Source organism: Alligator mississippiensis, chromosome 2, assembly GCF_030867095.1.
Source record: "Alligator mississippiensis isolate rAllMis1 chromosome 2, rAllMis1, whole genome shotgun sequence".
NCBI lineage: Eukaryota > Metazoa > Chordata > Crocodylia > Alligatoridae > Alligator > Alligator mississippiensis.
Genome location: NC_081825.1, coordinates 37711675 through 37725698, shown reverse-complemented (window position 1 = coordinate 37725698; position 14024 = coordinate 37711675). Strand labels below are relative to the sequence as shown.

Here is a 14024-nt window from a genome sequence, read left to right as displayed (position 1 = left end):
GATGTGCCAGCTATAACAGTTAGATTCTCTATATGTAAGGTAATTCCTTTTCTAATTTCTTTGTGTACACCTTCCTGCAGTAGTTCCTACTGAGAAACAAATCATTATTAGCATATGTCTGTACTACTGCTTCTAGTAGTCTTATATCGTAATAGCTGTTTTTCCCATCTCTTTTATGATTCATTTGCTTGTGCTGTTTGGATACTTAGAACTATTGTTTTCCTTGCATTATAAACCTATTTCTTTCTTCCTGGCTGGCCCTTTTCTAGTTTGGGACTCTTTCCCTTACAGATATGATTTGATGTTGAATTTTTCACATTAAGAAATTTATGTCAAGGAAAAGATGAGGAAAGTAAAAGGAATAAAATGTTGCTCCTGAATCAGATCTCCAAAACATGAAGAAGCATGCCAGTTAACCTTATGGATTCATTCTGGAGTGAAATTTTGTTTTCTGTTAAAATCAGCTGGATTTTTGCCCTTATTTTCAGAATTTCACCCATGGAATTTGTAATTTGTATTTGGGATCTCTATCGGGCTTGATATTTAAATCACTCTCCCCTTTTCAGCATGAAATTATTTTTCCTAAATGAAAAGTTCACTTGAATATATTCTCTTTGTGCTCTGGTTATCCCTATGTAAAGCTGACTATGAGTGGCTTTCCAAGTTTCTCACATTTCTTGCTGTGTTGCTGATTGTGTCACACCTTTTTGTTGCTTGTCGCTCTGCCACTAGCTTGCTTTCCCCTGTCATCCTCTTTTTCCTGTTCTTAACTTTCTGCCAAAATACTTGAAACAATTTCAGATCTGGAATCTTTTATGAGGTTTATATTCAGGGGAAAGTGGGGGAGAATGCTGCATTAGTCTGCTGCTTCCTGAGTCAGAGTCTCTTCTTCCCTGCTTCCTCCCATCTTATTGATACATACAGTTCTGTTTTATCCTTCTATTTTCTGCTCTAGTCCTGCAAGACTTAGCTAATTAACTTTTCGATTTCACTTTTCACATTTGCTAATTGTGAATTTTTCCTTATACTTAGGTTTTCCTAATTATAGCTAAAGAATTTCTGTTGACTCCAAAAAAGAGACTATTTGTGCATGGGTGTAAGAAACATTTTAATTGTATTTTCTGATTTTAAAAAATGTATTAAGTTGAGGTATGATCTTAATTAATTAAGAGCCAAAGCTATCCCCAAGGAAACTTAGGTGTAAAATCAGTGGAAATTTGGCTCATCAGCACCATAGTGGATTAGGCTTTGTTGAAAAATTGAAAGATATCTTGTATTAGCTTTTTTTTTTTTTCTTTTAACACGCTAGGGATAAAAAATAGTATTTGTTTTCCTTTCTCAAATAAAAATTTAATCCACAATTTCTAAACAACTTAAAAAAAAATCACTGAACTGAAGTGCATAGCTTGAAATGCAAGTATTAATCTAAAAATTATTCTGAATATTTGAAATGAATGCAATTGTGGAAAAATTAAACTATCACATTGTAATATGATAATAAAGTATCAGTAAAGGAAGCACAGTGAATATCCTTCTTCTCCTATGTGCCAGTTAGGGAGAAGTGTGTTAAATTAGGGAACAGGAATTTACTTCCTGTCTTGAGTAGGAAAGGTGAAGACAATTGAACAGATGCATGCTGTGTTCATTAAAGAATATACACAGTAATTTAAATCACTTATGTTTTTTTATGATACAATTGTGAATTGTTCCTTTTTGATTTGCCATTAGAGGTGGAAACAGATGGTAAAGGCTTATTTTAAAGTGTTCTCCATTAAATTAACCTGTGCTGCTCAGTGATTGTTCATTGTAATAGGAATTTGCCCCTGTGGAATTCATTGGAAAGAAATAAGATTTCAGGAAATGCTCACTCTATCAGGGGGTTCACTATAGCTGGGTTTACTATAACAGGTCTCAAGTTGTAGTATAGAAAGTGTAATAATAAAGAGTAATTTTTCACCTTTGAGACCATATGGAAATCAGACTGTGACTCAGAGAGGAAATTGCTCTGAGCAGATGGCTGTAAATGTTCCTAGGTGAATTTACTTTTATAGTTTAGACGGATAGGATAGAGTTGGAAGTGGTTAGTTGTTTCTGCATAGAAACTCTTTCAGTTCTAGCTGAAATGCAGCTGTTGCACAGTCCAGAAAATGGTATCCTCGGGGTAAAATAGAGGTAAGTTTATGGTCATGTAATAGTAGGTCCATATTATCCTCATGCAGACAGCTTTCCATGTTAAGATGTTATTTAACACCATATTTAAATTGTACTCCTAAATAAAACATTATTCATACATACATACATATGAGTACTATAAAATAGTAAACAATTTGTACTTCAGAATATATGCTGACATTTCTCTTTTAGTAAACCTTTCGACTGTTTGGTTCAAAATAGTTTTAGACTGAAAGCATTCAAGTATGTTCAATATAAGGTGCGTTTAAAAAAAATGTTGCCTGCCAGGGATAATAGATCTGAAGGATGTAACTGGCCTATTGGATTCAGAAGGTTAGTATAAGAAAAATAATTAAAGTTAATTATTATTAAATCAGAACTCATTATTTATATAGAGATTTTGAAATGTGGAAACTTTGTGCAGGAATTAGTTTATATTTATATATGTTTCAGTTTCACATGGGGGAAAACCCTTGAGTTTAAACAGATGAAGACAAGAATTTTATTTTTATAAATTCTTGTTTTCTGGGAGTGCAGTTTTTAAGGTAATTTTTGATAGTTAAAATTCTCATCAGTTTTTAGTATTATAATTGTGTCTTTTAGTAAAACAATAAAGAGTACTTGTATATGCTTAAGTCAAACTTCTTATTATTTATTTGGTCAATGGTGATGTTGTTCACTGGTTCACAAAAGCCCTCTAGAGAAATAAAGACCTCAGTTAATGGAACTTAGTAACAAAAGTTCTTTTTACTTCAGTCTAAGTTTGTGTCTCAACCTGCTGTATGTTTGGAGCATCCGTAGTGTTAAATCATAAACCTGAATCTTAGATCACTCTTACTATTTATTCTAAATACTACATATACCTTCAGGTCTCTCAAGAAGTGTATCAAGGAGTAATCTTCAGGTCAAATGGGTTTATCAGGATTTTGGTTTTTAACAATGTTCTTCTCTAGAGTGGAAAAGGATGAATGTAATACTGGACGTAAATCTTTCTGAAGTACATGATGAATTTTGAAAATTCCAGAGTAACGGATTCCAAAATTCTGTGTAGGGAAGAATGATGGAAGGAGGAGGAGTAGCTAGAAAACTACCAAGAAAAGGGAGAAATACTAAGATCAAAATGTAAAATGGAGGGGGGAGAAAAAAGAAAGGAGCTGTAATGGATGGACAGAGTTGTGATTTCCTAATGATATTAGTTGTAAGCATTATAATAATCAAACATTCATATTTTTCATATGCCAACCAAAGAACCTCCAAAAATAGATTACATTGTATAAGCCAGTCTAGTTTAGAGTTCTGTAGTTAAAGCTCCGCATTTTAATATGACTTTATTCAGGTTTCCAGGTTTAGTATTTTCCACACTACTGTTTTGGAAGCAGGTAGGGGAAAATTCAATACAAGTGATTTTTCATAGAAGTTATTTGTCTGGCAGGGGATGTGTCACCATATAACATCTGGTAGGGTTGTAGAGCTTCAAATTATCCTGAAATCTTGCTACACTTAATCTATAATATGATGCATTCAGTCACTTGCCAGCTGGTCACACTTTAAAATTAATAACTTAGAACAAAGGATGAATGCATTTGAAAAATACGTTTATAGAAATAGGTATATAATCCTTCAAACAAGGCACAGATAACCCTGTTTTGGTTTGTTATGGAGATGAGATTTTAAAGAAAAGAACATATTTTTAAAAATGTTTTGGTCAGTGTTCAGGATTAAGGAGGTTAAATATGCTGAACTTTAATTTTTGTGGTCATTTGACTCATTGAAAACTTAAAAACCACATTACATGAAATGTCCATGATGTCCTATGGAAGTTCTAGATATCTGTTGACTAAGTCATTGCACATTTTATTAGCTATCACGATCTGTTGTGGTTCCAGATTTCTCAGATAACTGGTATATCATTTCTTTCTGCTCCTAAGGCTCTCTCGGATCCATTTGATTGCTATGATTGCAACTAGGAACTTGAAGATAGTAATCTGAACTCTACTCCATTTCAGCTGTGTCTTCTGAAGTATGTAAATCAACACTTCCCTTTCACAGGCTTGGATCTGAGACCTTGCATGTTCTGCTGTGATTCCATCAAGGTGGTGGAATTAAAAGCTTATTCTTTTGACTCTCATCTGAGCTTGATGCAAATACAAGTCTAACATGTCTATTTTATAAGACTGAGTTCATACTTGGAAATAGATCGCCCATGCAACGTGGGCTTATGTTCTGTTAAAAGGATTTAGAGGAGTTTCCTTTCATCCTAGCTGGCACAGTAAAGAGTTTTAGATAGAAAACACTGAAACAGGAGCAGCAGGAGGAGCATGGGTGTCTAATCTTTTTGCAAATAGGTGGACTGACCTCAGAGGAAAAGTACAAAAGTCCCTTCTCGGGATCTCCTTCTTCATGAAGATTTTATCTCCTTGCTGCCTTCCATTCCTTTACAGGAAAAAGAGAGAGAGAGCAAGGGTTATATAATATACTTGCTTAGTATAAAAATGCTTTAATTGGAATATCATTACATTTTCCAGAAATACAGTTAGTTGCATTCAGATCATGGACACACAGAAAAATAGGGCTAGAAGGAACCTCATGAAGTCATTTAGTCCTATCTCCTGCTCAAGTCAGTAGCATCTGTGACAAATGGTTTTCTACATTTAAAAACTTCAATGATAAAGCTCTGCAGCCTAAGTAATCTCTTCTTTTGCTTAACCACCATCATGGAAAGTTCTTCCTGATCTCCAATCTAAATTTTCCTTGTTGAAATTTAAGGCCACTTATCCTGTCTACTAGAGGTGCACCAATACATTGGTCCAGTACTGGATCGGCACTGATTATAAAGAAAACTGACTGTATTGGAAATCTTTTTTGCCTAATGTGGCCAATAAATGCCCTGTGCATGCTCACAGCTGCAGTGCAGCACATAGGCAGCAAGGAATGCAGCCTGGCAGCTTGGAGAGCTGCATCCAGCTGATAAGTCTGTTGTGGTGGAAGGTGGGGGGGAGAGAAGGGGGGGGGGGACGCAGATCAAGGCCTCCGTGGTGAGGGAGGGAGTGGGGCTGGGGTGTCTAGCCAGGGCAGGGCATGGGATGGAGCCAAGACTTATCCAGGGAGGGGGTGGGGCACGGCTCCTGTTGCTGCGCACACCCTGGGAGGGCATGAGGGGCGTGTGCCTCGGGATCTGCGTGGGGCAGGGTGGAATGCCACTAAGGGCTGGAGCCAAGGCTGTGCCAGGCTCTTCCCAGTGAGCCTGGGCCAGGCTGTGCTTGGGGCAGGGCAGGCAGTGCCCCCGGGGGGAGCGGTTGGGGAGGCTACAGCAAATTTTGGGGTGGCTGAAGCTCCCCCCTCTCCCCTCCCAGCACCACTGCCTGCCTGAGCACAGCCTGGCCCAGCCCCCCCGCCTTTCACCACAACAGACTTACCAGCCAGGCACTCCTCTTCGGGCTGCTGGGCTACATATCAAAAATTGGATCGGTATCAACCAATATGCCTCTTCTCAATAATTTAGCTATTGGTATCGGCTCCAAAAATCTCTATCTGTGCACCCCTACTGTCTATCATGGTATAGCAGGTTGGCATCGCAGATCCTCTTTAACCAAGCTTTTGCTCCCTAAGCACCTCTCAGCAAGCTTCAGTAATATAGTCTTTTAACAAATAAAGCAAGTAAACAAAAAATATTATCATCCTGGACACTGGAAGGGGTCCACTAGGGTTTCAGCCTTCCCACAACAGGCTTGCTTGCCTCATAGCCCAGAAGTCTCCCAGCTCTAGTGCTTTTCCTTTACACCTCCCTCTGGTTCTGCTTGCTGGGGGTTTGACTCCCAATGAGCCACTCTTTCATGAGCCCTCACACAGCTGCAGCCCCTCAGCCAAGCTAGCTGCCTCCACTTAAGAGGATGGGCCACCCAGTTACACGTGGTCACAGAGAATAGCTGATCACTGTGCTCTTTATAACGCTCCTTTTTGTATCTAGGTACTTTTATCAAACTATTTCCCCCTGAGTCTTTTTTTCTTTCTCCTGACAAAATTGAACTCTTCAGTTTATCCAGATTTTTTCTCAAGTTTGATGCCTAAAATTAGGTCCAATACTTCAGGTGAAGCCTTACCATTGCAGAATAGAATGGTAGAATCACTTCCTGCGACTTGCAAGCAACATTCCTGTTAATACTCCATAGTATGCTGTTGGCTCCTTTTTTCAGCAATGGCACACTGTTGATTTATCTATATTTTGCAATACAACCATAATTTCCAGCTCATTTTCTGCTGTACTTCAGCCTAATCCAGTCATATCCCAATTAGTATTTGTGCCTTTGCTTGTACCATTCTAAGTGCAGTAATTTTTATTTGATCTTATTGAATTTCACATCATTCCTCCAATTTATCAAGCTAATTTCAAAACCATTCTTCTATTCCTAACTCCTGTTCTCCAGTCTCTCCTACCCCACCATCCTGGTGTCATCTGCAGATTTACTGTGTGTGCAGTCAGTTGCATCATCCAAGTGAATAAAGATATTAAAAAGTATCAGATGTCTGGGGACCTCCAGTTGATGCTTCCCCATTGAGGCATTATTGACTATTCTTTGAACATCTAACCAGTTATACACTCACCTTAGAATGGTTTCATCTAGACTATATTTTCCTAGCTTACTTTGTGAGCATGTCATAAAATACCAGCTCAAGCCTTTCTAAAGTGAGGTTTACCACATCTGCTACCATATCCCCTCAAATATGCACGTCCTTTTACTTAGCCATGGAAGGCAGTCACTTTGGTTATTCATAACTTACCCTTAGCAAATCCAGGTTGTCTGCTACTCAGTCATTTGTTATCCTCAAGGTGCTTAGAACCAGATTTCTTGATGATGTGCTCCAGTATCTTTCTGGGTATCAAGGTTAGACTGAATGGTATTTAATTTCCTTGTGCGTCCTTTTACCCTCTATGTCTGCACCTGCATCAGTCTTTTCTTGATGGCTCTAAGATCAGACTTATTCACCCCTACTGATTTGAAACTATCAAGCTTCTTTAATCCCTTACTTGTTCTTTCCCTACTCCAAACTGATTATCTCCTTCCCCCATCCTTGATGCTAACTGTACCTGCCATCTTGTAGTTCAATTTTTTAGACTGAAGACTGAAGTAAAGTCATTAAACAATTCGCCCTTTTCTGCATTCATCCATTTTAGGTTCCCCTCCCTTTTCAATAAGGAATCTATGCTTTTTTTGGTCTTTCTAGTTCATATATTTATAGAAAGCTTTTTTGTTGCCTTTTATGTCCCGTGCTGTTTATAACTCAGTTTGTGCCGTGGCCTTTCTTACTTTCCTTGTTAAATACCCATACTACACTCTCATAATAATTCTCAGTAATATGGTCAAGTTTTCACTTTTTGTGAGACTCCTCTTCAAGTTCCAAGTCATTGAGGAGTTTGCTGTTTAGCTAAGACTGTCTCTTGCTTTGCTTCCTAGTCATTCTTTGCATCAGGATAGCATGCTCTTAAGATGCCCTTAATAGCATCTGTTTAGGGTATGACCAGCTCTTCTGGATTGAAGTCCAGTGTTTTATTTTTCTGATTTTCTTCCTAATCTCATGGTTATTGTCACTCTACATTGCCTTCCACTTTCAGTTTCTTAATTAAGTATGCTATTAGTAAGCAGTAAATTGAAAGGAGGTCTTATTTGTTTTCTCTGTTGTTTGTACCAAAAAGTCCATGACAGGCTCCAAAAATTTGTTCAACTGTATGTTTACTACTGTATTACCTGCCAGCAGGTAATTAAAGTTTGCACAATTCCATATGATTTGGGTACATTGGTTAGTTAGTGGTTTAAAAAGCCTTTTCCATTTCCTTCTGGCTTGGTGGTCTATGATAGACACCCATTATGATACCACACTTACTGTTTTCCTCTTTTACTGTAATCCAGTCTTTCAAAAGACCTGCTTTCCACTTTCTTTTGTACCAGGGTGGGGGGGAGGAGCGGGATAGGGGCAGGGTGTCTGCGTGTGTGTGTGTGCGCCTAAAATTTAAAAGGCAACACCTTCTCCTTTTTTCCTTCATGAACAATATATACCCGTGACAGTACTCCAGTAATGTGAATTATCAGTTATCCCAGGTGCATCATAATTTTGTGTGTACTAAGACTTCCCATTCTTCCTGCTTATTCGACATACTTATTGCATTAGTATATAAGTAGCTTACATGACTAGCTGCCTGCCCTGCTAATTTCCCTCTTACAACCTTGTTAATATGCCCCATGTTGCCTCCTCTTTGCTGGCATTGCTTTTTACTTATAGGGCTCTTGTGTCCATTCTTTGTTGAACCTATTTTAAAGCTCTCATTACTAAATTAACGAACTTTTATGTGAAGATGTACTTTCCTTCTTCATTACGTGGATTCTAACTCTATTCAGAAATCTTTCTGGAACACCACACCCTGGTGGAAGAAGTCTTAGTTCTATAGATGAAACCATCTATGTGAGGACTGTCCAACTTCCAAGCAGCTGGAGGCCTTACCAGTTTGGCCATACCAGTGAGCCACAGTTCCCCAGGGCCACACACCCCACAGATGTGTGGAGTGACCTTTCCTTGGCATACCACATGTTTTCCAACCCCTTCCCTTCCTCCCAATCCATGCACCATGTGTTTGTACCATGTGTCCATGATTCCCCACACTGCTATGCAACACACACCCCTGGCCCTCCACATCCATTACTGCACAGCATGCTCACAGACCCCTCCAGTGCACTTCATGCTCACAGTTCCTTACTGCACCTGTGGGCCTCCCTTCCCGCTACATTGTGCACCGCTGCAGCATTGCGTGACTGCAACACTCCCTGCTGCACCATGCACTCCAGGCTCCCCCTCTGCTCCCCAGGCTGCCACGCTGCCCTTCACTCCGGGGTGGGGACAGGCAGGAACAGCTGGAGAAGGAAGGGTAGCCCAGATACTCCTGCCACTGTTGCAGCCAGAACAATATGGTGGGGAGAAACCTGTCAGGAATCTGGGGGCCTGCCATTTAACCCCTCACAGGCTGCATATGGCCTGCAGGCTGCCAGTTGGGCACCCTGGATAAACACAACCATGTGTTGATCTCCAGGGTGCATCTTACTCCACTGGGTGCCACATAAAAGTTGATCGCTTGTGTTACCAGTGAAACTGGTGGCTACCATCTCTTTCATCTGTTTTTAACCCATTGCAGGGGTTCCTACTTCTATAGTGAGACATAGCTTTCACAAAGGTTTATATTGCACTAGTGACCCTTAATTTTAGCTCCTTTCTTTGTTCTTCAGGATGTTCATTCCTTCTTTCTCCAAACATTGTCTCAAATTTAGACACATTTTGAGATTATTTTAAACCAGATATAGCTTTAATTACATTTCAGTAAATTACCGTATATTTAAGTCTAGACCTAGAAAGAGTTCTTATGTACTTAGCCATAGTAATTTTTAATGTTATAATACTGTTTTGACCCTTGAAGCTTTAGGAGAAAATGGCTCAGGTTTAACCTGTTGATAAGTGGGCATTGTTTAGGATTGAACTTTAATTTCAGTTCTGCTGAAGGAGAGCTTGCTTTAGTTTGATTTGCACACCAAGTGGAAAAGCTGAGGTGGTCAATTGATGACTCCTTTTGCACTTTCAAGCAATTGGCTGCATTTTAATTAAGCTAATTTATTCAGTTGATAGTTTTGAAGAATTGAAGATGACAGAGATGTTTCCTTGTTTTTTAACCATTCATAGTTAATATTGTTATTTGCATATTTTAATACTTTGTGCAGTTTTGATGCAGTGAATTATCATTGTAATTAACCCTTATTGTAGTTTCATTTTTTCCTGTATATCTGACTTGATTAGAGAGGAGTAAGAAAAGAGAGGATAGACAGTTTCCTTATGGTCTCAGACCAGCAGAAGTTAAAACTTGTGCTTCCTTTCAAGAACCCCTTTCTTCCTTTTGCTTGACATTATAGGTCAGAGGTTCTCAGGGGAAAATTAATGTCTCGTTACTGGGACAACAGACATCAGTTTGATTGGACAATTCCAAATTTACATAGTTTGGGGTATTTTTTTTTCCAGTTAGTGGTTGTACTGGTCCAGTTGCGTTCTCCTTTCTTTCTTTCAACTCCCATTGATTGGGAATCAGCATGAAGTAAATCTGAAAGTTGTGCTGATACAGATGAGTGGAAAAATTCCAGAACATCCCATAATATAGTTAACATTCATTTAAAGACCATTACTCTGGAAATCTTTTCATAAAACAATTAGTTAATTCCCTTTTGTAACAAAATTGTCGTCAACCTTTCTTGTGAATTTATGTATAACTTTTACCTTTTCCCAGTGTGCATTCTCATGAGCGAACTGAAACAATGGGATACCAAGATTAGGATTCATTTTGTTTATAGCATTCGGATACAGACACAGTTTGCAAATAGAGAAGGCTTGCCAAGGTGGTCTTTTAAATAATTTGGAGATATTTAATTTTGAAGTATGCTATTTATTTGGAGCCGTAGTGCTTATTTCTTTTATTTATTCAATTTTTTTTCTACTTGTCATGTAAATTTGTCTAGTTTTTTTTGCCTTCAACTCTCTAGGTGGCCTAGAACATTGGCAGGCATTACTGCATACCTACTGTGTACTCGCTACTCTGCTGGCAGTGGGATATATCCTGGCAGCTCTCAGGATGAGAGAAGAGCTTGGCGCAGATGTGATAGGGGAGGATTCTGGGCAGAAGAAGACTATTCTCGGTGCCAATATGCGAATGATGTCACTCGAGTGCTATATATGTTTAATCAGGTAACCTACACTTCTCTGTATTTTGTGAAATAAAGTTTCAAATAAACTCAATGAAGTTCTCCATGAAAATAAAATAAAAATCTCCATACTGACAGTAATTATGATATACTGAGTCTTGATTTTGGATTTTTGTCTGTGCCTCTCTTTTATGATGATTTCACATTATTTTGATTTCTAGTTTAACCCTAGAGCCTGCAGGATTACACAAGAGTTTGGTTTAGCTTCCTGTCAGAGTGAGGAAGGGAATTTAAGCAATCTCAAAAACCCTCACCAAGACAGAAGAGGTGACATCAGGTCTTTAATATTTAATCCTGTGCTATAGTTATGGTTCCTCTCTAATTTAATCACACAGGATCACTGTGGAGCATCACTTGGTTGTACATAAAATTTAGAGATTATAAATCATTTCATTACTATGTAGTTAGAAATATGCTTAAAATATGTAGAGGAGTGGAGGAGACAGAGAATGAATTACTTTAAAAAAAAAAAAAAGACGTAAACTCTTCACTCCATAGTCCTTGGTCTTGATGCATTTTCAGGCCCTGTGTAGATTGGGGTGTGGTTTTATTGTACTTAATTTGATTGTCAGTTAATGCAAGGTAATGCTATTAAAAAACAAATGTAGACACTCCACGTAGTAAGATACAGTGAGGAATAATTTTTGTCTACATTTGGATTTATAATGTCAGTTAAGGGATAATTGTTCACTAAAAACACTGCTTTGAATAGGTCTGGACATGGTTCCCTTTCTGTCATAATAAACAATAATTATATATACCAACAGGAATCTTGTAAAAAATTACACCTTACTCTTTGAGACAGAAATTCACATTTTAGAATATCATTGCTAGTACATAAAAAATCATTTATTATCCTTTCAGTGAATTATGATCATTTGCTAGATAACAAAACTGTGGAAACAATTAACCTTTTACAAACAGAGTAAAGCCATTCTGTAATCCTTCTTCAGAAAAGTAAATTTTAAATAATATGAAAACAAACCGGACCAAATACAGTGGTCTTGATCTTTCATATTTTTGGTAAACCTTCAAGATTTTTTTTTCTGTCCCAGAAAGATTCATTTAAAAAAAAAAAAATCAAAAGGGAAAAGAAGACTCCTTAAAGCTAGAACAAAACTTACTAATATTAAATTGTATCTCTAATATTATTACTAAAAGATACATCCTACAAATTAAGGTTAGGTGCAAAGCTCTGGACCTTTTGAAATCTAAACACAATTTACTTTTCTCAAGAAGATAAACAAATGAGGGTCTTCTGCTCTTTTGTATATTTTCCAAGGCCTGAGACCCTATTTTGATTGAAAGGGAGAAGGACTCCTTAAAATTACTCCATTACGCATAATTGAAACCACATCAAAATTTGCTGAATTTGCCAGGCAGTTGTCATCAGTCATAATTCTACTAATTATTATAGCTTCAGATGAAACATTCCTAAAACTCAAGATAGTTTTCCATTGGCTGTTAAAACACTCTCTCTGCTGTTTGGTATTAACTATAATTAAAATTGTATGTGCAAAACCATTAAGAGTAGTTCTTCAAAGGAGTTAAGGATACCATATTTACTGTAATACTAGCATGAAAACATCAGCTGGAAATCATGGTATCTAAGTTGAAGTCCTTCATGCTTCCTGTGGCTTTGGAGAAATCACGTAATCTCTCTGTGCATCAGTTTCCCCAACTATAACATAGAAGATGATGGTGCTCCTTTCTTATTCTCTGTGCCTTGTTATTTTATGTGAGGTCAGACAGTCTCTTAAAATATATTTGTACAAGGCTCAACACAATGGGACACAGTCCACTTTTGAGTCTTTTAAGAGCTATAATTATGTAAAAAATAATTCACATGCCAAGTGAGAGCTTCATTTTGCCAAGTGTGGTTTTGCCACACTACTTTTGTCTCTAAGAAAATACTAGGTGTATCATTATCTTTTTAGTGTTGGCTTGATTTAATTAGACAAGAAAGTCTGTCTCCAAAAATGAAAGGGATAGCTAAAATAAAAAGTTCAAATGTGACTGCTGTATTTACTTGTATGTGAAAGGGAATTCTTTCATGCCGTAAAGGAAAAGTTATAGAAATGTTTAACCAGACAGAATGATATGCATTGTCCTAGGACTTGCATATTATGAATATGATCTTTTTATGAAATATGAATGAACAGACTCAAAGCACAAAAGCTTAAGAAACTATATAAAGTTTGTGAACTCTGAAATTTGATTTTGCTAATTGTACATCTAAACCACCAAAACTATTTGGACAATGAAATACCTTCTGTTGTTCACTAGAAACATTTCCTTGCTTCCTTTTGAATTACTTCCAGAGGAATCAATCCTGCAGAAAGACTAGGCTGATATATCTGTACACAATCAGCGGATGTCCAAAAGGAATGCATGAGGCTGCAGGGGTCTCCCACTTAGTACTTGTAGGAATGGTACCTTGACTTTTAATTATTTATTTATTTTTAAGTCTGAGGGAAATTTTCTGGTTATTTGTTCAGATTAATTTTTTCCCTCTAAGATTCCAGGTATTATAATGAATTTTATGTTCCCTTTGTGCTTCTCTCTGAACTTTTTATTTCTCTCTAGGGCTAGGGACAGAAATTATATATCAGCCGGTATAAGTGATCAGGAACTGGTTCATATCTATAACACAACAGAAGTTCAGTGCACATAAACCACTATCAAAATGGCCAAAACTGGTTTAAGATGGATAAACCTGGATCAGTGTACTATCAGACTTAACTGATTTACCATATTTCACGGTGTATAAGTCGGTTTTGAAGCCCAGTTTTTAACTCTTAAAATTCAACCTTGACTTTTGCACTGTATCACTGTCCCCTGCAAGCAGCCCCAGGCTCAGTGCAGCTTAGGCAATGCTGCTCGCAAGAGATGGAGCATGCCAGCCAAGCCACAAGCCCAGTGCCACTTGCAGGGAACAGGGACAGGGTCGGGCATGAGGCTTGGCTGGCGTCGCCCTATTCCCGGCAAGTGGCACTGCCTGGGCCGCACCAGCTGAGCACCAAGCTTGGCTCCATCTGCTGCAAGTGGTGCTGATGAGCACCAAGC

At 38.0% G+C, this 14024-nt stretch overlaps 1 protein-coding gene across 3 annotated transcripts in view; it reads left to right on the top strand.

Moving 5' to 3' along the window:
• The window catches only part of ADGRA3 (adhesion G protein-coupled receptor A3), a 116463-nt gene that overhangs the window by 74364 nt on the left and 28075 nt on the right, over window positions 1-14024 (top strand). For all 3 annotated transcript variants that reach the window (XM_019480201.2, XM_006278038.4, XM_059721611.1), the window contains one exon: window positions 10740-10941. In XM_019480201.2, the coding sequence (XP_019335746.1) occupies window positions 10740-10941 (202 nt within the window). The remainder of the gene's footprint in view (window positions 1-10739; window positions 10942-14024) is intronic.